Raw genomic sequence first — 24,936 nt, forward strand, 5'->3', positions numbered from 1 at the left:
ATGTGGTCCATGCAGAAATAGAAGTACAATGATGTACACCTGAAATTTTTACAATGTTATAAACCAATGTTACTGCAATAAACAAAAATTAAAAGAAATGTTTATGTTTACCTGTGGAAAAAAAAAAAAAAAAAAAGAGTATATGTAAAGACCCATTCTCCAATATAATGGATACATAAACCAAAATTTTCTTTTCTTCTGAGAGATTATCCTACTGGAGATCATTATGATCCTATCAGAGATAAGTAATAAAATGAATAATAATTTCAAGTACAAATAATTACTAAGAGATAATGCAACTCCCGTTAAAAACATTTTCTGTATGGATGCTATCATTGGTAATTAGAAAGTTAGTGGAAAACAAAAAGAAAAATAATATAACAATGGACATCTGTCTTGAGACATTATAATATTCTGAATATTAAAACCCTAAACTCAACCTAGTCAAGAAGAAGGTCATTGCTAAAGAAAGCCCTATGCTGCACAGAGATTAAGCTTGAAACACTAAACAATGATGCTTCCCTATATTTCAAAACATGTAGTTCATTCCAAAACATTTTTGATTTTTTTTTTTTTTTTTTTTAAAGATTTTATTTATTCATTTTTTTCCCCCCAAAGCCCCAGTAGACAGTTGTATGTCGTGGGTTCACATCCTTCTAGTTGCTGTACGTGGGACTCGGCCTCGCGTTGGACGGAGAAGTGGTGCCTTGGGGCGCGCCCGGGATCCGAACCCGGGCCGCCAGCATCAGAGCGCACGCCCTTAACCACTAAGCCACGGAGCCGGCCCCATTTTTGATTTTTAATCATCAAATTCATCTCATTGTTGAGACAAATGGAAATATGTTTTACCATGGAGAATTCAAATAGCATGTTTATCTTTTTTAGATTATCAAATACATTATCCAATAGCTAAGCCAAACAACATTCCAGTGACAGAACCACTCATAGGTAATTCATCTGTGGCACACACTCCATTGCCAGCCCTGCAACTTAAAGTTGCCCTCCAGTTACTGATGGCCATCACTGGAATGGGAGAGCTGTTTTCCTGCGCTGTTCCAGAAGGGAGCTAAGGGACCAAAGGGGCTTCCGCGTCCAACCAAACAGCAAGCAGAATAGATTCCACCTGCAGCTCCAAAATCCAGAGCGGGGCTCAAGGGCCAGCCACTGTGAGCCCTGGGAAATGGTCGTCCAGGACCTCCTCTCCCTCTTCAGAGGTGCCTTAACTGTGAGCCTAGAGGACAAAATTCAAGAACAAGACTTGCCAAGCGTCTGTGTCTTTTTAAGTGAACTCCTTTGGGGCAACCAATAAAGAATTGTCATATTTCTAAGTTTTAAGATCCAATAAGAACATCGGGCATGCATGGGTCGTTAGGTTCAAATGAAGAGACAAAAGGGTTTTCCTTACCTATCAAAAGTTATTTTGATAGAGTGTCCTGGTTTTGCTTCAATTATCCATTCACAGTTTAAAGAATCTTTATAATATCCTGGCCACCCAGGAGGCAAAATGACTCCGCTGGAGGCTGTCAGGTGTCCACCGCACGGGGCTGAAAGACAATGCAGGGTATCAGCAGGTCAAATTAAACGTATGAAGTTGTACCATACTGACACTTCAATTACAGCAGGAATTTGCTTTTCTGTGTTCACGGATTTAATGTTTGCAAGTATTCAAGCAAAACTTATTCCCAAGTAAACTAAGCTAATTGAAAGCAGAGCTTACGTATTCCACATCTGGGCATTTATCATCAAGTCACAGCAAAGTTCTTTTTTCTAGTAATGGTAAGGTGTGAGTGGGCGCTCTGTGCGAAACGACTTCCATGAATTATCACATCAATTGGCACAACAAATTCATGAGGCACTAACACTGTTGATATTCATGTTTTACACATATTCAGAATTCAACAGACACCTATTGACTGGCAAACTTAAAATTACCTCACACGTAAAATTGAAATACTCTGTGGTGTGTGTGTTTGTAGAGATATATGTTATATTTTAATGATATATGTGTGTGTTTATTTACTTCGAGTTATGTTCATTCTCGGAATAATTTGCCACATACATCATACTAAATTGGTGAATGTTAGAAAACAAAGCAAAATTTTCAAACAGATTCAATAAACATAGAATTAGTCTGCATCAACCCCTTTGAAGGGCTCTGTAACAGGCAGTGACCCATAATTATGAAGAAGAAAAGGAGTCTGAGGGGGTATATGCCTGCTGCTCGGTAAAGTGATCACACATTTCTGTATAATCCACAGGAAGTTTTACATAATAGCGTGTGAATATTTAACAAGTTTCTGCCTAGCCACATATTTTTTTTAGATTTTATCTGTTTTTTCTCAAAGTTCTTTGTCTTTTTCATAATCACCTTGTGAATCTATGGATATCAAATAAAATATATGAAAATGTTCCCAGTTACAAAGTATATATCTATTGTAGAAAAACATTTCTTTTATGGAAAAATAGCAATATGCATTAAAATGCTGAAAAATTTTATAAAATCTTATGCAGAGTTTGACACTAGAAAAAAATCTGACAGAGAAATCTGTAGAAGTGATCACAGTAGCTTAACTTAGAAAAGAAAAGGGAAAAGAAAAGTAAAAAATTATGAAGAGAGCATGATCACATACTGGAATGTCACACATACATTCGAAGTAATGTTTTGAAATTTTGCTAACATGAGATAATCTCTGCAATAGAATATTATATTTTTAAAGCACTTTAATTGGAATATGATCAGGGCATGTGGCCTAGACTTATTTTAATTTGTTAAGGTTCACCTTATGACCAATTATATAATTGATTATAAAAAGTGATCCTTGAAAAAACAGTAAACCTGCATATTCTTTAAGGAATGTGAGTTTCCTTTTGCACCTCTTAAATCAAATTTGTTGTTTTTACTACTTAATCTTTCATCGCCATTTGATTTTTTCTTACTAGATCTATTTAATTCTGAAAGTAAGATTTCTATTTCTCTTCAGCATGGGCACTCGGATGGGGTATCTTGATAGCCATATTATCAGACTATCTAGGTACCCTCTCTGAGATTCACCTGTGCTCAGGAATTGGGGTCTCAGCACAAGTAAACTTTAAAAATCTTTTTCACAGTTAACTAGTCCTTTGTGTTAAGGGTTTTCTTTGTTAACAACCCAGAGCTGGGTTTTGCATTGAACCCATCCGAAGGTCCCTTCCAAATAATGAGAGAATTGCCCATTCATAGTTAATGTGATACTTTCTCCTTCTGTCTGACTTTATGTCAATCATCATCGGCCACTTATTAGTGTCCCTTTCTTCCCCTGACTGTGCTGAGGGACTGACTTGCCCTGCAGCTTATAATGCACCTGCACACAGCCTATTACAGGTGAGCACACCAGTGACAGCGAGAATCGAGGCCAGAGGAGACAGAGACTAGAGAGCACTGATTGTTCTAAAATTCTTTCTCATGAAGTCATTCATGCTTCAAGTCAACAAGGATACACTTGGCTGGAGCAGTATCAGCAAACATATTTAATCGTGACCATTATTAGTATCATTTATTTGAACACCCATGAGTATGTTTACATATTTATAAAGGATAATAACCCATCCATTTATTAACTTTTGATAAAATGTAACATACAAATACCATACAATTAAAATATGTGATGAAAATAGATAAAAATGAAAATCCCACTATGGTTTCCTTGTCCTTCACTTTATCAATTTTCCATCCCCGGGTGGTGCTCCTAGTCCACAAAATTGCTTTAACAATTTATGAAAGTGTGGAAACGAGAACACCTTTCTGTAGTTTTCACAGTCAGCCAGTGCTGACCTAGGATACTGATGATCCTTAAAATAATGATGAAGAACTTTGGAGGCAGGGCTGAGGGCAGATAACATGGTGAGGCATAACCCCCTCCACCATATTGCTGGTCAGCCAGCTGGGGTTTCACCTTCCACATTTAGGGTCTGGTTCTGCTTAGACTACCTGCAGCTCAGGGTCTTGGTGACGGTAGACCAAGGCATTCTCGTAGGAGGTTATAGCTACAGGTTATAGCTGATATATATTTCTTTTCTCTTTACCTATTATAAAAGAAACACCTAGTCACTGAAGACAACTGAGAAAATTAAAATAAACAAAGAATGAAAAAAATCACCCATAATCAAAATTAATATTTTTGTGTGTACCTTCCTTTTTAGCTTTTTTTTATTATTATTATGAGATACTTATATGTTTATATGTTTTCCAAAATGGCATATTACAACACATGTGGTTATATCGTCTTGTCTTTCACATGATAACAAATACTGAGCATCTTTGATGTCACAATCTTTGTTAATGATGCATGTTATCCGGGCATATGAATGAGTCATGATTTATCTAAACAATTCTCTGTTTGAAATTTAGTTGTTTCCTACTTTTTCTGTTATATTTAGTACTGCAAAAGCATTCTTGAAAAACAATCTTCTCATAGTTGCTTGTTTATGTCCTTATTATAATGATCCAAAATATAGGTTATAGCTCAAAAGGTTAAGAAAAAATGTGAGACTCTTAATATGAATTTACACAATGATGTCATGATTTTATACCCTCAATAGCTGGGCCAGGAAACCCTAGTTATTCCACAACTTACCAGTGATACTTCTTATTAATGTGTTTAAATCTTTGCCCATCTGATAGGCAAGCACGGTATTTCACCTTTGTTTTTAAATTTGTATTTGTCACCAATCTGAAAAGGCTACATACTGTATGATTCCAACTATGTGACATTCTGGAAAAAACAAAACTATGGAGACAGTGAGAAGAGCAATAGTTGCCAGGGGCTGGGGAGAGGGAGGGATGAATAGGCAGAAGACAGGGGATTTTCAGGGCCATGAAACTATATTCTGTATGATACTAAAACGAGGGATACATGTCATTATCCATTTGTCCAAACCCACTGAATGTACAACACCCAGGGTGAGCCCTAAAGTAAACTATGTACTTTGGGTGATGATGATGTTTCAATGTGGGTTCATCAATTGTAACAAATGTAGCACCCTGGTGGGGGATGTTGATAACGGGGGAGGCTGTGCAAACATACGGGAAGGGGGTACATGGGAACTCTTTGTCCTTTCCACTCAATACTGCTGTGAACATAAAACTGCTCTAAAATATGTGTATGTTTAAAAATTTTGCATTTCTTTGGAATTTATTGGAGATAAGTTTTTTTTTAAAAAGCTTTTCTTAGCTCATTGTGCATAGGCTATTCTGATAGGGAAGGTGTGAATATACATTCTAAGTAAATATTTTTAATTGAGTAATCATTAGAGGTAATATCCTTTTTTTAAAATGTTTTTCCCTAGTTTTATTACACAGGTAATCAGTGGAAATGCTGAGAAGAAAATTAATTAAGCAGTATATATGTCAGCCACTTTAAGAGCAACAAAATAGTTAACTACAAACTACGTTGTTGTTATGGGTTGAATTACATCCCTTCAAAACTCATATTTTGGATTCCTAATCCCAGCACCGGAGAATGTGACCTTATTTGGAAATAGGGTCATTGCAGATGTAATTAGTTAAGATGAGGTCATCAGAGTGGGCCCTAATCCAATGTGACTGGTGTCCTTAGAAAGGGAGAGAAGTGGGACACAGAGGCATTCTCACAGGGAGAGAGCTGGGATGATGCTTCTACAAGCCAAGGAACACCAAAGATCACCAGCAACCACCAGAAGCTGGAAAGAGGCCTGGAACAGATTCTCCCTCACGGTCCTCAGAAGGAACCAAGCCTGCCGACACCTTGATCTCGGACTTCCAGCCTCCAGGACTGGGAGACACCACATTTCTTATTGGTTAAGCCTCCAGGTTTATGGTGCTTTGTTATGGCAGCCCTAGGAAGCCGATACTGTTGTTGTTTTTTAAGTTTGATGCACCATTTCAAAGAATAATAGCTGGCAAATGATAGCGGACCTTCACAGCGGGGGACGGTGGCGCTCCAGACAACGTTTCCGTCCTGCAGGATGCAGGTTATGGACTCTGACCCCTGGGTTTTCACAAAGCCATCGTCACAGTGAAAAGACACTGAACTCCCAAGAAGAAACCGGTCACCAAAACGCCGTCCATTTATGGGAATGCCAGGGTCGTGACACTCATTTTGACCAAATGCTGAAAAGGAAAAGGAAGAAAAATAATTAGAAAAAAAATACTTGAGTATTAATTATGTGTATTAAAAAAGAAGGAAACAGAACCTACTTATAAAGCAATTTATTGTTCCAAATTCAGTTACATAGTCAAAGATAGATAAATACATTAAATAAACAGGATTCCCGAAATCTAGAGAGAGAGAAGGAGAGAGTGTGCATATGGATAAATAGATATCACTGTCATTTCATTTTACAGTTTGAAAGCACTTTTCATATGCACTAAGAAAAAGAGAGAAGAGATATGGCAGGTGGTGGAAAGAGTTTTGGTTCAGTCCTATCTGTGTTAGAATCCTGGCTCCTGTGTTTATTATCTGTCCTTGGACAGACAGATTACTCTGATGATCTGAGCCTGGCTATCTTTATTTACAGAATGAGGAATACCAAGTCTATATCCCAGAGTTACTGTAACATCAAATGAAGTAATTACTGGCATATCCTCTGCACAGTACCTAAGAGAAGTAGGCAGTCAGTAAATTATAATTTACTATTACTCATATTAACATTATTATTTTACTTTATCCCTCAACACTGCACTTAAGTAGATGTTCTTTAACTATAATCTATTTTGCGGAACCTGAGGCAAAGACAAGTTAGCTGTTTTATCAAAATTCACCAAATATAGTGTTGTTATTCTAACCCATGGCTCCTGACCCCAAATGCCTCAATCCTTTTTACTACACCATTTTGGTGCATGGAGGATGGGTGGGAGGACGGATGGAAGAAAAGATGGAAGGATGGATGGATGGATAGATGGATGGATGGATGGATGAATGGATGGATGGAAGGAAGGATGGATGGATGTATGGATGGATGGACGAATGCATGGAAAGAAGTCAGGAAGATAGGAAGGAAGGAAGAAGGAAGGAAGGAAGGGGGGAAAGGAAGGAAAGAAGGAAAATCAGAGAGAGAGAGAAGATACGTGAGAGACCCAATCCTTACTACAGGAGTGACCAAGACCCTAACCTAAAATGTGATGTATTTTTGTGTGTGTGTGTGAGGAAGATCAGTCCTGAGCTAATATCTGTTGCCACTCCTCCTCTTTTTTCTGAGAAAGACTGGCCCTGGGCTAACATCCGTGCCCATCTTCCTCTACTTGATATGGGACGCCGCCACAGCATGGCTTGACAAGCGGTGTGGCGGTACACGCCGGGGATCCGAACCTGTGAACCCCGGGCCGCTGAAGAAAAGCGCACGCACTTAACTGCTACTCGGCAGGGCCGGCTACAAGAGAGATGTATTTTTTTAGGTTATCAGGACAATGATGTATAATTTTGCTACTCTCATCATTTTAATAGTGATTATAAACCCCTGAAGTATCAGCCTTCCATTCAACTTCATACTCGTGTTAAATGTGGGGACATGAGAGTGGTGGTGGTGGAGGCACACTTACTGGTGTAAGTGATGTTGAACCCTCGGCCGGTGGTGGAGTGATCGGACTGAAACTCCAAGCGAACTATGTGCCCACTGCTGGCCAGCTGGGAGGGCACCTCATTGCCAGAGAAAGTCCCGAGGACTGTTATATCAGAAATCCCGTCGTCTTTGACCGCCAGGAAGTCAAACTGAGGTTCCACATCAAAATCGTTAAAGATGAGGTGAATTCTGCTTCCCGGCTCAGATATAATCAACCAAACACAGTTCATGTTGTTCCCATATTCCTCTGGATAATTTGGTGAGAGAATGATTCCTGATGACGCCGTAAAGTTGAAGAAACATGAAACTGTGAAGACACGAATAAGTTTTCAGTTTTGCCCATATCCAAAGAACTGGCTACATGAAACAGTCGCTAAGAACTGGAGAAGGAAGTCCATATTTGCGATCTTACAGAGAGCTCGGATCGTCCTATTTTTAACCTGGCAATTCTGGACCATAACAGTTTCTCTCCCCGAAAGTGTAAATAGCATATTCCATTATACATAACACAACCAGAGCCTATAAATAATCAAGTGTAGGCTTGATTGAAAAATGATCCTATCAAGTTGACTGAAACTTCTGGCAAATAGAATTTCTAGTTATAACTTTCTGCCTTCAGAAGAGCAAATATTAATATGAAAAGGTCTGTCTCATAGGAACAATTTCCAGAAAATAATATTGGTTCCATTCAGTCTTCTATGATAACTTTTCACTTTATATTTTATGTTTGCCTTTAAAGTGAATTTTTTCAAATTATTTAAATTTTTATTAGTTACAGGGTAACAATTAATAAATTATAACTTGGAAAATCAGACTGTGTTCTGGGAGGATAATATAAAAATTAATTGGAAAATTTACTTTTAAGAACGTGTATTTAAAAATCAGCTATATATACATATTTTTTTCTTTCTTTTTTGGAGAGAGCACCTGTTGAGTTTATCACCACCTTGTGGATTTGCTCTTATTTCCACATAATTTCATAAACGTTTTCCAGCCGTTGCTATATTTTGTTACAAAAAAAATCCTGCTTTTAAATTGGCTATGAAGTCTTTCTTTCTACTTGTTAAAACACTATGTTTATGAGGAAGCAGGCAGTTCTTCAACTGAAATCCAAACCGTACCACTGCCCACGCTCACAACTTGTGTTTAAGCACCAAGCACATTGTTAAGTCACAAAACCTCCATTGCCCTATTGATGTCTCCTACAGTCCAGCATCCCAGGCTCTCGATGCGAACGATGCTTTGTGTTACGTTGTTTCTAGTAGAAAGCTCTCAGCTACATTTTATGGAGATGTAGACCACATTGATGCAAACACATTGATTAGTGTTAACCAAGTGAAGAAAGTGGGGAAGTTGGTGTTTGAGAACGGCTTGCGGGTCTCTGGTGACTCTGAAAGCTGCCCTCCCTGGACGTGTGCTCTGCTACTTCCTGTTGATTCCCCCTGGCAAGGCGATAAGGCAGTGTCAGGACAGAAGGGGCTCAGTAAAGGCACCATACTCACATACACAGCTGGGCTTGTTGCCAGACCACTGGTTGTTCTGCTGACACGTGATAACCCTCTCCCCCACCAGCTCGAAGGCTGCCTGGCACTCAAAGGTGAGCGTGTCTCCATGGAGGAAGCTGCTGCCCGTCCGCTTCCCGTAGGCAGGGACGCCAGGGTCCCCGCATCCTCCCTTTTCAATTTCTGAAAGCAGGAAAGACAAGTGAACCATTAAAAAAATACACAGTAGACATTTTTCAACAATTTAGAAAATGAACAAGTGGTTTACGTTTGCTGGTCTAAACATCATTTTCATAAACAGCTTCAAAAGGATATTCGAGTCATCTAACATTTAATTACAAAAGCCAAAAAAAGTGTAATTTAAACTTGAAAGATATTTAATTTATTGTCTTTGAAGGGATACACATGGCTACACAGATGTGTTGACAATGCAAATGTGACAATTAATAGATGCCTCTTCCTAACTCACACACTTCCTGCACGCTATCGACAATTGTTACCCCTAAAATCTAAACACCAATTTTGCTTTAATCTATGTATTTTTTAATGTAAATAAATTAAGTGAGATTGTGCATTCCCTACTGAATATTTAAATCAAAATATCCATTTGAATATCCTTTCCTTTAAATTAATGTTAAAACTCATCGGTGAAACAAAATGAATATATTTATGGTCTTCAAATGAAAAGAAAATATGCAGAATCAAACCTCTTTTCATTAAAACACGATTGTATTGAAATATGGACGCAAATGCACCAAAACCACAGGTGTATTTCAAACTTCGCTCTGTCTTAAATGTTAACTATATAGAATGTGTTATTTATTTATTTATTCATACAAAGAATATGTTTTGAGGGCCAACTACGTGTCAGACCCTGTTCTCGCTAATGAGGTTAGTGGACAAACAAGACAAAATCTTACACTCATGGGGCTTGCATTATATGGAGGGAAACAATAAAATATAAAAACGTCCATGATTTCAGATAACGATAGATAACTTGAAGCAAAATGAAGGAGTTTAAAGGGCTGCAGAAAAATGGATGGAGGAGGAAGGGAAAAGTAAAAATACTATGAAGTAAGACTGAAATGAGCCCTTCTGAGAAAGAGACCTAAGCCCTGTGTGGTCAGTACCCATGGTAATCTCTGCAGGGGGATTTAACGGGAAGAGGTGGTCCGCAGAGGAAGGAGGGACCGTCCTGAGCAGCCTGTGGGGTTTCTGTGCTGAGTGGTGTGGCAAGAAGGCACTGCAGGTGTTAGGATAAGACAGGACGTGATCTGGTACAAGCTTAAAGGATCACTCTGCAGGGCTGCTGGAGTGGAGCAGGGATGGAAGTGAGTTTCAGCAAACATAGGATCTTTCTATGTACATGTCTCAGAAATGCGTCTATTGGTTTTCTTTCCGAAATTCTTCATGGACTTGCACTTTATTATCTTGCAATGACCAACAGCAAATTCAAATCTAGATTTTATTAGCAACCTAACCACTTTCTCATCAAGTTCTCATTTTTTGGAATGTTTGTAGAAGTGACTCAGACTGTATTTCTGAATGGTGTTAAGGTACGTGCCTACAGCGTGGGGAACATATACACACCCAGAGATTGATCCAGAGATGGCTTATTTCACTTGAGAGAAGAAACTACTTCCAACTGTTTAGTATCAAGTACCAAGATAACAGTATCAAGACTTCCAACATAGGATATTCCCACTTCTGTTTTCTTAAGCAAAATAGCAAAAGAAACAAAAAAACAAAACAAAAGCAGGCATTGGGTAAAGGTTCACTGTGGTCTGCTGACATCACAGGCTATCAATTAACGAAGGTGACCCTTACAGTAACAGTTACATGGGAGCAAAAGTGGTCCTGGATGCAAGGCAGGCCAAAGAAAGCCAAGAGAACACTTTTCCTTAAGGCCAGCCTTGGAGTGCCGGTTGTTGAACCTGAGTTGAAAGGAGCTGGGAATAGATTTACTCGAATTTCCGGCTTGGGATGCCTTGAACCAAGTTTCTTTCACTGACATAATCAAAGGCAATTCAGACCAATGGTTTATAACAGAAAAGAGCTCGCATTTGGTGTGGCCTCTCCGTTGGATAGTTGCCCTGGGTTCTGGCAAAGTTCTGAGGTCAGGAGTCAGGATGTCAGACCTGGTTCTGAATGACCCAGTCTTTGCTAGGCCACCAGGTGCAATTTAGACTTGCAAAGCCTTAATTTTCACACCATCAGCTTCTACTTCCTACCTCAAAGGGGGCTGTGAGAGCTAAACAATATAATTCACAAAAAGTACCCAGTATATTGGGCTCAACATATTAGCCATTACCATGATTATTAGCAAACCTTAGGCTTCTAGATGTTTCTCTCTGCCTCTGTGATACTAAAGTTCATATTTCTTCTTATGGTGAAGTAAATTATGGCATTTTTGAATACTACTATTTTCTACATTAACGGAGTCAAGAAACTCCTGATTTTGCAGAGTGCTCAGACATAAAATGGTTGTAGTTAGACGTAGAGTGTGGGTGTAGACGAGGGTCTCTCTGATTCTCCTGCTGAGGGTCCAGAGCATCCTATGGTCACTCATTTCCACCAAAGATGCTGATGTTCCCTGATCCGGATGCAAGACCTCTGCTGGCCTGCAGCAGAACTTGTTGTCTGATATGGTCAACGCGGCCTAGTGACTGCCAAGGCAGTGTGGTCCCAAATCAGTAGGTCAGTGTGTGCAAACAGGACTTGTTGTGCAGCCACAGAAGAATATGCAAGTGACCCATGATTAGGCCAGTGAAGCTTCACGCGGACGAGCTTTTTGGGGGACATTCTGCATCCTTGACCCCGACATACTAAGTGCCAGTCTTGCCTCCAAATGATTGTGACAAATTCCACAGAGATTTTGAGATTTCCCTGGAGGTCACACCCCCTTCACTTGAGAATCTGCCTCTACTTCACACATTTTCTGAGCAAGTAGAAGGAGGAGAAGATGAATAAGACAGTGTTGACATTGATATAGTAACTGCATCAAAACTCCTTCCACATGTGATGAAATGCAAGATGTCAAAGATGACCTTGAAGTGCTTTCCTTGAAACAAACACTATAGTTTGTTATCGATTAAAAGATTGAAGCCCCCAGAGGGAAAAAAAAAATCCCATCCAAATCATCAAACTAGAAAAGGAATTTGATAGCGAGGTGTCTAAAGAAAATATTAGCTTGTAATTAGTTCCTCACGTCTTCTCTGATTCTGGTTTTCAGCAGCTGGGAATATTTGTACAAAAGTCTACTGAGGACTCAATGATGTCTTTATTGATATGTTTTTCTTTTTTGGTGACCTTTAAGAGTACTAAATAATATTATTTCATTTTTCATCTTAATTTTTCTGAATTTTATTAAGTATTTTTAATGATATTTTAATACTTGATCTAAAACATTTATATCATATTGACACTATATATTTAACATTCATCTTTAATACATTGTATTTTCATTTGATATTTTACACTATGTTTATAAATATTTATATAACAAATGAGTAATTGGATTTACTATTTATTCTTTTAATGTATATGAACATTTTTTTAAAACTGGTATATCAGTATTAGCTGACATATAAACCAAAAAAGCAAGATAGACAATTGAGTCTGGTATGGCAATTCCTACCTCTTGCATCCTTATGTGGTCTTTCTGGAGAGAATAAAATGTTTGCACAAAAGAGGTATCACTCTTGGACTAGATACTAGAAATCATATTAGAGGAACTGGGTCAATAGCTTACCGTAGAGAGTTTACAGGCAGATTTCTGAGAAAGGACATTAAAAATATTAAGATGAACCATATGAACTTGCCAATCATTTGACAATTTTTGGTCTACAAAAGGCGATATCATTCAATTAAATCCAAGCCTCCTGATCCATAATACCATAGCTGCTCTCTGATATTTAGCACCTGGCATGGAGCATTGCTTCCCTGCAGGACTGCCTGCTAATTGAGGACAGTTATTACTCATCTTCCCATGCCCTGCTTGCACCTGCCATGACCCCAGCACACAGCGCTAGAAGCATAGAGGAATGAAAGCTTGTTTCAGTAATAACCAAGTTCCCTTGGACTTCTTTACATAACTAAGTATCTCGGCTTTGTATCCCTTATCGGACTTTTTATCCATGTGATTTTTCGACATGTTGGGGCCTCACTATTTTTGACTCTCACTTCTTTATCTTCTCAACACTCCAGGGAATTGCCTGCCTTCTCCAACCAAGCCCACAGGGGCACACCTGCAGGAGACCCACCTAACAGGTGCTTGTACGTCGTAAAGAGACCCTTCAAAGCCATCAGCACACATTTGCCAAACACTTCACACATCTTCAAGGCTCAATTTCTGCCACCCCATCAAGGACATTCCCATTTTAGCCGCAGAGGCGTACTGAACATTCCAGGGTATTCCATGCTACCACACTTTCTTTCATTCTGGTGCTCCCATCTAAGACATCACCCTCTCCTTTTTATGACATCTCTCTTTGTTAAAGTCTCCTTAAATCCCCATAGTCCAGATTTTTTTTACTGCCTGCTCTAGGACATACAGGTAGCTTTTTGGGGGGAGGTTTTAGAACTAATCTAGTCTGAACTGATATAGCCTTGAACCTGTCTTTCTACCCCACTACACCGCAAGTTTTTCTGGAATAATGACTAAACCATATCTTTCTCTCTACTCCCTAGCACGTAAAACAGCACCTAGAACCAAGTGGGTGCTTGGTATCATTGTGTTATTGAAAGGAACTTCTAAGACATCTGACCAGGTGTAGATACATAGTTTCTGGCTATAACACAGCCGGCTGGGTTTTTTTCTTCCCTACAAAGAGTGAATAGCCATTGCCTAATTTTTCAGACTGTAACAAATATTTTTGAGCACCTTGACTGTTCTAGCTCTAAAGTCTAAGAAACAAGTGAATAGACCAAGCTGCTGATTTGTGGAGCTTATAGTTTAGGGCGGTCAGCAGAAAATGAACAAGTAATATAAAATACACCGGACAGGGGTAAATGCACTGAAGAAGGAGAAAGCAGGTAGGAGGAAATAGAAAGTGGCAAGAGTTTCTACATCAGGTGGGACAGGATCTCTGAAGAGTTAACATTTGAGCGGAGACTGAAGTGAGGGAACAGCCAGGTGTGTAAGAGAGACAAGGACTCTGCGCGGTGAGCAGGGGCTAATGCACAGACTGAGGGCTGAACGCGCTCACCAGGGATGAGGGGCAGCAAGGAGCCAAGCGCAATTATCATTTGGTGATAAAGGCAGAGACAAGGAGGATACCACAATGACCAACAGGTCAAGGGCCAGGCGAGGCAGGGTCTCTGGACCTTGATTCAGATTATATTCTTCCATCATGCTTTATTATAATCATGCTGTGAGAGCTATAGAAACCAGAAAAACTGTCAACTGTTTCCTAATTTATTGTGAAACATCATACCATAGTAAAGATTGGAGAGAAGACACCGAAATGCCACCGTAAAATAAAATTTACCTTAGAGTTACCAACTCCACTGATTTTAGTTTCTTTGGTGCCAAAAACTCCAATTCTAAATTATCATGAGGATTTTAATTTCTATCAACCCATTTATCTATGTTTGGTGGGCAACATGTTTTAGAGGAAAGTGTATCAGACTGAGAATCCAGGTTCAAGTCACAGATCTTTCATTTAATAACCAAAGAATTGGGTTTCTGATTCTCTTTGATCCTCTTCAGAACACATTCGTGGAGCAGGTCTCACGTGCCAGGGTACCAGGACTAAGAATAATTTATTGTCTTGAAGAAGCCCATTGTCTAGTAATCGGAATAGACTGGGATGGGTGACCATCCCAGGGCAGTTGGTGAGACATCTGTCTCATTGAAGATACTCAGAAGTGAATACTAAACATCACATGTCCTTAAAATAAAATACGCAGCCAAAGAGGAACTATATTCTGAACGGTCACATATTTTGCATCCAGCGCAGACTGCTTATCCTGTAGGTCATATAGAAAATGTCTGCCTTGGAGCCATGGCGTTTATGGTCACACAGCACTAGGCCGGGTCCAGAGCTCTCAGCCCAGGGCAACACCCGGCAGGGACAGCCACCTCAGGACCATGCCAGGCATCCCTGGAGGTCAGTGGCTGCCATCCTTCCCCTGGCGTTTGTGAGGACTTCTCAGGACTCCTTCTAATTGTTTTCAATGTTGTTTTTTTTTTTTTTTTTTAATTTTTGTTTATTGCAGTAACATTGGTTTATAACATTGTATAAATTTCAGGTGTACATAATTATACTTATATTTCTGCATAGATTACATCATGTTCACCACCCAAATACTAATTACAACCCATCACCACACCCATGTGCCGAAGTATCCCTTTCAACCTCCTTCCTCCCCCCTTCCCCTCTGGTAACCACCAATCCAATCTCTGTCTCTATGTGTTTGTTATTATCTACTACTTAATGAGGGAGATCATACGATATTTGACCTTAAAACTTCTAGAAGAAAACATAGGCAGTACACTCTTCGACATCAGTCTTAGCAACATATTTTCAAGCACCATGTCTGACCGGGCAAGAGAAATAATAGAAAAAATAAACAAATGGGACTACATCAAACTAAAAAGTTTCTGCACAGCAAAGGAAACCATCAACAAAACGAAAAGACAACCTAATAATTGGGAGAAGATATTTGCAAACCATACATCTGATAAGGGGTTAATCTCCAAAATATATAAAGAACTCATGCATCTCAACAACAAAAAAACTAACAACCCAATTAAAAAATGGGCAAAAGACCTGAACAGACATTTCTCCAAAGAAGATATACAGATAGCCAACAGACACATGAAAAGATGTTCAAAATCATTAACTATCAGGGAAATGCAAATCAAAACTATGATGAGATATCACCTCACGCCTGTCAGAATGGCTATAATTATCAAGACAGGAAACAACATGTGTTGGAGAGGAGGTGGAGAGAAGGGAACTCTCATACACTGCTGGTGGGAGCGCAAACTGGTGCAGCCACTACGGAAAACAATATGTTTTCAATGTTAATTTCCATCCACTTAACCAACACCAGCATTACTGGCCCCCTGATTTCAGGATGGAACCAGTCAAAAAGGAAAGGAAAAAGCCTTTCAACTTTACAACTTTAGTTAAGTCTGGTCCTTAAATCATTCAGCTATGTTTTACTATAACAGAATGTGATATCCAAGAATTTTTAAGATGTCTCTGTATTATTATTTTTTCCTGTTAATTTGAAGCCTTGAGATTGAGAGATTACTGCATTTTTAAAGAACGAGGCATTCTTAATTTTAGCAAAATTAAACAGACCCCTCTTTTCCCTTGACCTCTGTATTCTAACTGCCTCAATCAGTGGGTCCCAACCTTGCTTACACATCGGAATGACCTAGGGATCACCTACCAACTGCACATTCTAGAGTCTAAACTTCCTAGTATTTCCCAGTGAGCCATTTAGCTACACTGTGAAGAAAATGGCTGGGAAAGAAGGGAGGAAACAGCTGTCAAACAGGACACGAGGCTAGTCAGGGGAGAAGGGACAAGAGGCTGTGGTTTTCGTGATAAGGAAACCCGGGAACCCATGTTGGTGCAGCGTCCAGCAGGGGCTACTTTCTAGTGGACCACAAGAGTTTGAACAATGAATGTTATCTGTGACAACCGTGGAGGTGTGTTAACCAGAATTTATCCCTCTCCTCTCCCTATAAATACACATTTTCCTAGACCGTGTTAGCACTGGAATGCAGATGCAGAGAGAACATCCTAAAAATGACTGATTTAGACCATTCACTAACGTCTGGTAGTAAACAGGCTATAAACAAACATGTAGCACATACGTTATCCAAGGGGGTAACTGAGTAGTTTCCCAATAATGGCCCTTAATTTGGACTAAGGCAAACATTTGTGCCTAAAGAGAGACACCATAGTAGATTTGTTATATACATGCCTATTTAAACATAATCACATGGAGATGATTCAACGGGTGCAATAAATCCACCCATACATTAGACTAGTACAAAAACAGATAAGTCATCTCACCAGCCAAAGCATTCTCTTTTTCACAGGTCCCAGTAAAAGGTCCCTAACTCTTGTGAGTTTTGTTTTGTACCAGGATCAGGACTGCATCTGGCTGCTAGTAACAAAAAAGTTAGTGAACCCCAGCTTAAATTAATAAGAGTATTTTGTTCTCCTCATTGTAACAAGAAAGATGGAGGTAGGAAGGGCAGGAAAGGCAGAGGGGTTGGGTCAGCAGGAACCCGAGCAACAAGGATCCACCCAGACTCTTCGTTTTTACTTTCCATGTCCCTGAACGGGCTGCCCAAGATCTTAAGTGTCATAGCCTCGTGGAGCAAAGTGGCTGCTGGATCTCCAGGTAGGAAAAAAGTGGAGAGTCCCCCACAAGAGCAGCCAGTGGTGTTTTTCTTAAAAAAAAAAAAAAAAACAACTTTTCTGGAGGCACTATCTAGTGACTTCTGTTTATGTCTCTCTGTCCCTTGTAGGCCACCTGAGCATTCCCACCCATGAAAGATCCTGGACATGTAAGATCAGCAGATCAGCGTTTCCCAGACTGTCAAGTGGAGGAAGACAGTTTTTTAAAAGTAGTATTTGTATAGCCAATCCACAACACCTGCCACAAAATGCTGACAAAATTAGAAACTGAATTTAATTCTCACCAAAAATACCATTTGAATGGAAAGAAAATCACCTCTCAAACATAAAATCATTTTTAATGTGTTTCTTACAGTTAGCCAGTACAGTATTTAAATATTTTGCTACTTTGTGTCTAGTTTTCAGGAAAAAACAAAGAAATAAGTTTCTTAAAATTCTTTTGGGAATAAGTTGGGAGTTAAATAATTAAAGATAAAAGGAAATCCTATTTTAGACAAAATGTGATATTACTAAAACGATTTTCACAGAGGTAGAAAAGTAATGAATTAGGTAAAAAAATAAGAGAATGCTTTTGAGTATCATGAATCAAAACCATTTCATTACTTTTTCATCTTTCTTAATTCTGCCATAAAAATCAGGTAGGTACAAAGCATCTTTTGTTGGATCAAATGACATTTTACAGGTATTCTTTAACTTGTTCACTTCCAATTGATTTGCATTTTTGTGGCTTGAAAGCACATTTGGAAGGACAGCAATAAATAGGAGAAAGAGGTGCATATTCGAGGAAAAAAAAATGCCGATTTTAATTTTAGAAACTAGGGAGAAGGTTTAATAAGTTACCTGCCCTGTTATCAACTTTTTTTCCTAAGGAGATATTAACTGTATGAAAATGAAAGCTATCGGTTTCAGTTAGCAGCCTTAGAATATAAACTATTTCCTCCAAGTGTGTTTCACAGCCAGTTCTTCTCAAAGACAGGAAGTTACACTGCTTAGAGACAGATACCCTATATCTGCTGTACTAAGATTGATATTGTGTGTTTACTTTCTCTACCAAATGTTACTACATAATATTTATTATATAATGCTAAAGATGAACATTCTATGTTTACTGTATCTATTAAGATAAATACCTTGTGCCTACTTGATGTAGATTATTTTACGATTGAAATGGGCATTTAGCTGTGTATAATTTAAACATTTTTCTAGGCTAATTTTTTTCAACTTTGCTCTACAATTAGGCACAACATTTGGGCACTTGATTATCCAATTATCTGTGCATTAGAGAGGGCCCAAAATTGATTCTGGAAATGAATCTTGGCTCTGCGCACAGGTACTTCATTAGGTCACCTCTGCAGAGTTGGCGTATCGTCTACTCAGCATGTGTTCTTGTTAGCATTTCATCTTATGTGATTTTATTCAAGCATATGGCTCTGTCCTAAATTGGCAACATAGGATATCTACATAGCAAGTATATATCTGGGAATACAATACTGAATTCACTGCTAATCAATAATTATTCAGAGTTGCTATGGAGTGAATTGTGTCTCCCCATAATTCACAGGCTGAAGCCCTAACCCCCCCCATGTGGCTGTATTTAGAGATGGGGCCTTTAAGGAGGTAATTAAGGTTAAATGAGGTCACAATGGTAGAGCTCTAATCCAATAGGACTGGTGTCCTCATAAGAAGAGAAAGAGACACTAAGGACGCGCCCACAGAGGAAAGGCCATGTGAGGACACGGGGAGAAGACGGCCATCTGTAAGCCCAGGAGAGAGGCCTCAGGAGAAACCAAACCTGCCAGCACATTGGTCTTGGACTTCCAGTCTCCAGAACTGTGAGGGAATAAATTTAAGCCACACAGTCTGTGGTACTTAGTTATAGCAGCCCCAGCAAACTAATATAGAGTTTAAACGAAAGACATAACATTTATGAACACTCATATGAAATTGTGCCCACGTAGTCAATTCATTCTTCTAGAATACACAAGTCTTTCATCAGGTCAAGAGTGGGTCACTTTTATCTTCTCTACATACATCTCCCAACCGACTTTAACTTCGGAGCCATCCACTCGTATATATTGAGTCTTTAAAGGGAAGAGTCTGCTGCTCCTCGTTGTTGATAAATATTTCCTAAAATTACTCTTGAGAGTATTGTTCACATTTTACTGAAATATTATTTTTATGAAGCTGAAAGGGAGAAATTATTCTCTGATTTTAACAGTGTACAATTCTTGGGAAACCGGTTTATTTTTATTCTATCCACTTTGTGACCACCTAAGGACAAGGGGACACTGACGAGAAGAGATGGTAAGGATAAAGGCCTGGAGGTCTCCCTGGGTGGGAATTGTCAGAGTTGGGGATGAGAAGGAATAGTGGTGAGCACACAAGAGGATGGAAATTGAGCTTCTAGAAGTGTCAAAGTTCACAGTCATGACCAGATCTTCTACAGGACCTTGGGAGTGAGTGACCATGGTGCTGGTTATCGGGCAAGTTGTAGTATCTCATGCTCCTTTCTGCTCTGTGGAGGGCCCAGGCTTCATTTTTAACTTTCTCATCTTATAAAGGGGAAGCTTTTCCTGGACCAGCGACTTGCTGAAGAAGAGCATGGGAGGGGGTGCTGGGACTACGTTGGGTAAAAGGAGCCTGCATTTGGTCTGTTGTTTATAACACTCTCTCACCGACATTCAACCTTGAAGGTCATGGACCATTAATCGTGCGAAAGCTAAGACGGATGGCACTCAGCCTGGTCAACTCCACGTTGAGTAGCAGAAATTCGTTCTTTCTCCCTGTAAAGCTTGGTGAAGCATGGGGCTTTATTGTAGCTACAGAAGAATCATTTTTCACTCAATTTGTCCTCTAGGCTACCACCCTAAAAGCATGTTGCTTAAGAGGATGACATACACGTGCATTTTCTTGCTCAGAATTTCCTGTTCTTCACCCTGACGTTGCTTAGGGAGGCTTCTGCAGCCTCCCATATATCTTGACCTATCTACTCTAAATATTGGTCATCAAGTCACCCTTTTGTATGTGTAACTTCTTTTGGAGAGAAATACAGAGACCCACCCCTTGCTTGATATTCTTCCCTACCCTGGTCCCCCTTTTCACTGACTGTTTCCGCCCTCAGCCTATGCTGCTTTTACGGGTTATGGGTGCACCCTAGTTCCACCAGAGATAATAACTCCCTCCTTCCCTTCACATTTCTTATTCTACTTGTTATTTAGTTAGGTTCAGAGAGGAACGGTGAGCAGAGAAATATTATTCCTCTATCTTTACTCAGAAGCGTGCCATATTCTTTTCATAGATTTAGAAGAATTCACTTTAGGATGTAATTTTATACTGAGAGGTTTAGGTGAAAGCCACATGATTATAATTTTGTGATTGTTGTAATTAACGGTAGATGCTCTAAACGTCTATAATAAGCATCCCCAAAATTCAATTTATTTCTCACAACTATCTCGGAAGCAAGGTGGCCATTTCCTTCCACATTTTTCCATACTAGTTTGTATTTCTCAGAGTCATGGAAGAATATTTAAAAGTATCTGCAAGATTTCTTCTCCAGTTTTGAAATAGAGGAAATATTATAACCACTTTTACGTGTACTGTCTTCAATGATGAAGATTCTTCTCATTCTAGTTTTGTCAGCAGCTAGCTCTAAGACCCTAAACACATTATTTGATCTTATTGATAAACAAAAGGGGATGGGATTAGGTAATTGATAGTGTCCCTTTTGGTTTTATAGTTTTATGACATTCTGAAATCTTAGATTTAGAAGTTAGCAACAAAAACATGAACCATTGATCTTCATTTTCCCAGGATTAATAAATTTTACTAAAGATATTGTTTTAGGACCATCCCACAGAGCTTAACAGTCCATTTATGGACACTGTCACCCATCCTCCTAGACTCCAAAATACACCACACAAAAATGTGTCTACCATTTTAGCTGCATTCCCAAATACTCTATACTGCTCCTTGGGTTCAGGGTTTCATTGTCCGTTGGTCATTGGCAACATCTTTCATCATCACTGTTGCCAACCGAATTCTCACTGCTTCCTCTCCTGCCTCCTCATTGCGGAAGCCAAAATAATCTTTCCAAACCCCAAATCTAATGATGGCTTTAACTTTCTATGCGTATGGCAATCACCTTTCATTCTTCATCCAAATTCTCTCCCTTGCTTTAGAAAACCCAGCATGATCTGGACATAGCTAACTCTGGCCTCATCTCGCATCACTTCCCTTCTTGCAGTCCACAATCCGGGCATGCTGCAATTCCTTTCAGCACCAGATAGCATCTTCTCTTTTCAGCCTTCACATCTGTTGTCGATGTGGTGTCTACCATCTCCTTTCATCTCACCAACTCAATTCACTGCTGATATTCTAATTTCAATCTCACCTTGTCTGGGTGCGATTGAAATTTCATTTCAATCCATTTCAATCCATGAAATTTCATTTCAGGCCGTTTCATACATGCTGCCTGCACGTCTCTTTTCTCTGCCGTAAGACTCGTCACTGTGCATTACATTTATCTTTTGTGCTGTACTGTAAGCTCTAGGAGGGACTATTTTATTGACTGCTATAGCCGCAGTACCTATTCAAGTGACCAACACATTATGGATGCTCTTCAAAGTTATTATTATTATCTATTTTTTTTAATTTTTTTTTTTTAGTGAGGAGGATCAGCCCTGAGCTAACATCTGTTGCCAATCCTCCTCTTTTTGCTGAGAAAGATCAGCCCTGGGCTAATATCCGTGACCATGTGTCTCTACTTTATATGGGATGCTGCCACAGCATGGCTGGACAAGCGGTGTATAGGTCCCGCTTATCAAGATCCTGCACCTGGGATCCGAATCTGTGAACCCCAGGCCAGCAAAGCGGAGTGTATGAACTTAACCACTATGCCACTGGGCCGGCCCCTCTTCAAAATTATTATTAATGAATGCCATAGAGTTTGTATTTACATATGTATTATTTTGCCACCCATCACACTTCTGATACACTCATTCGTTCATGAAACATTTATTTAACGCCTAATTGACCTAGGTTCCAAGGTGGGGTAGGTGGGTTAACAAAAGAGCGTATTTTTTATTATCTAAAAAGACAAAATAATTTTGTATTAAAAGTAATAATGATGTATTTTATGAAGAAGTAAAAGTTGTGTTTATAAGGGGAGTTTTAATATCCTCTGGGGTCTTTCATAAAGCCCAATCACTTTTTAGCCCTTGTCCCAGATTGAGTTCTGGACAAATTAAAAAATACACAAGTAATAGATGGAAAATGAATATACTGTCTTCTTTACTGATAAAATGCATCTATTTTGTTTGGAAATATATCCCCAAGTCTTCATGATAATAAATTAGATAAAATATTATTTTGCCAAATAAGAATTTGGGTTGGATATAATACTTAATTCTTGGCACTAAAAATGTTTGACCAGTACCATCAAAGGCTTTGCATACTTGTCAACTCTTTTTAAAAATACGTATTCTTTAGATGTACTTTAGGAAATCAGTACTTTTTTTTTCTTTTTAAATAACAGAAGTTAAACTACTACTAGAGAAATGAAAAGCAGCTTTGAAGATATAAATCAGTTAGTGGGGAACTATGATGGATTTCTAAACATCCATTTCCACATAAGAATGTATTTGGCATACAGGTGAACTTAAAAAAGGGCTGAAAAGAAGGTAGGAAAGAGACAAGATATAACTATCCTATCAATTAGAAACATAGTTAGCATATTTGTTTTTTTGTTTTTTATATAACCACCCGTGGGTTGTCACAATTGATAGATTGGAATATGCCCAGAGAAATTGCCCATTCCTTCAAATTCTGTGGTCCCTGTTCTCTGTTGACCCCACTTCCATTGTTAATGGCAGGCTTGGGCAAGGGGGGACTGTGTGGGAGGCAGCTAGTCATGCAGAGTATGCATTATTGACTGTTCTTTGTTCTCTCTGATCTGTCTCCACAAGTAGACGAGAAACCCATCAACAGCTCTAGCAGGCTCTTTCTCTTCTGTTCCAAAAACACTTAGGCAAGTTCTTTATATAAAAGTGCTTCAATGAATACAACTAAATCTTAAAATTATATTCACTAGTACTCATATATGCAGACAGAAATTTCACTGAATCTCAGATAATTTTTTGATTATATGAGTTAATATCCCTGCCATTCAGTGAGAATGTTCATCAACACGAAACTTTTAAAATGTACCATGCCCTGCTCTCATTGATGTGCATTGTCTCACTAAATCTACTCTTGACAAGGTCGTACAATTTGTATTTGTTGTGTGAAATACAGTAGGTTGCTGAGGACTCAGTCATCATAGGAGAATTTATTTGGGTTTTTTAAATCACCACAAAATTGATTAGGAGTGATGTCATCGGGATGGCGACATAGATCATTTTGATTTATTTCCCTTCACAAGAAGACCAACTAGCAACTATCCATAGATGAGACAAAGCTATAGTAATCAAAACAGTATGGTACTGGCATAAATGCGGACATATAGACCAATGGATTGGAAGAGAGAGCTCAGAAATAAACCCACATATATATGGTCAACTAATATTTGACAAGGGAGTCAAGAATAGTCAATGAGGAAATGATAGTCTCTTCAATAAACGGTGTTGGGAAAACTGTATCTACATGCAAAAGAATGAAACTGGACCCCTATCTTATACCACACACAAAAACTAACTCGAAATCGATTAAAGTCGTAAACATAAGACCGTAAAATGCCTAGAAGAAAACATAGGATAAAAAGCTCCTTGACGTTGATCTTGGCAATGATTTTTTGGATATGACACCAAAAGCACAAGCATCAAAAGCAAAAATCAACAACAGGGGCCACTTCTGCACAGCAAAAGAAATGATCAACAACATGAAAATGCAGCCTACAGGAAGAGAAAATATTTGCAAATCATATATCTGATAAGTGCTTAACACCCAAAATATATAAGGAACTTATACAACTAAATAGCAAAAAAACAGAACAAAAACAAAAATCCATAAAACATTCCTTTAAATTCCATATGGTTTCTCACAGGATTTCAATTAATTTCTTCAGAAAATACTTCGCTCCAGCTATTCAGGTAATATTTCTTTAAAAGTGTTTGAAACATTTAGATTTTAGAAAACTAAAGTTTTCACTCTCATAACATGAGACCAAATTTTTTATAGATTCTGTAAAGTATTAACTTTTACTCTTACTCCTGTGATAAAAGCAGTTCCGTATAGCTTGTACGTCTGCCATTTTTTTCATTTGCAACTTGACTGCCATCTCTATCCTGAATTTAGGGTTTTAAAAAAACAAAAACTAGAATAGAAACGAGATAATCCATGGCTCCCAGATGACTGCTGTGTGGTGGGTGCCAATAACCAGATGAAAATATGCCCAAGTCAGTAAAGGCTCCCACTGAGGCTGAAGGAAGCTTTGGTAATAGGGACAGTTTACTGTGAAAGTGTCCACATCGCACCTG

General features: G+C 38.9%; 1 protein-coding gene across 1 annotated transcript in view; it reads right to left on the reverse strand.

Annotated features, from left to right (window-relative positions):
* Positions 1-24,936, reverse strand: part of CSMD1 (CUB and Sushi multiple domains 1) — a gene marked incomplete at its 5' end in the record, with an annotated part of 1,589,548 nt that overhangs the window by 385,420 nt on the left and 1,179,192 nt on the right. Inside the window, 4 exons of the mRNA XM_087418289.1 lie at positions 1,406-1,544; positions 5,933-6,127; positions 7,556-7,882; positions 9,078-9,260. Coding sequence (XP_087274415.1) covers positions 1,406-1,544; positions 5,933-6,127; positions 7,556-7,882; positions 9,078-9,260 — 844 coding nt within the window. The remainder of the gene's footprint in view (positions 1-1,405; positions 1,545-5,932; positions 6,128-7,555; positions 7,883-9,077; positions 9,261-24,936) is intronic.

Source organism: Ceratotherium simum, chromosome 28, assembly GCF_057802395.1.
Source record: "Ceratotherium simum simum isolate JZ-2026a chromosome 28, ASM5780239v1, whole genome shotgun sequence".
NCBI classification, from domain to species: Eukaryota; Metazoa; Chordata; class Mammalia; order Perissodactyla; family Rhinocerotidae; genus Ceratotherium; species Ceratotherium simum.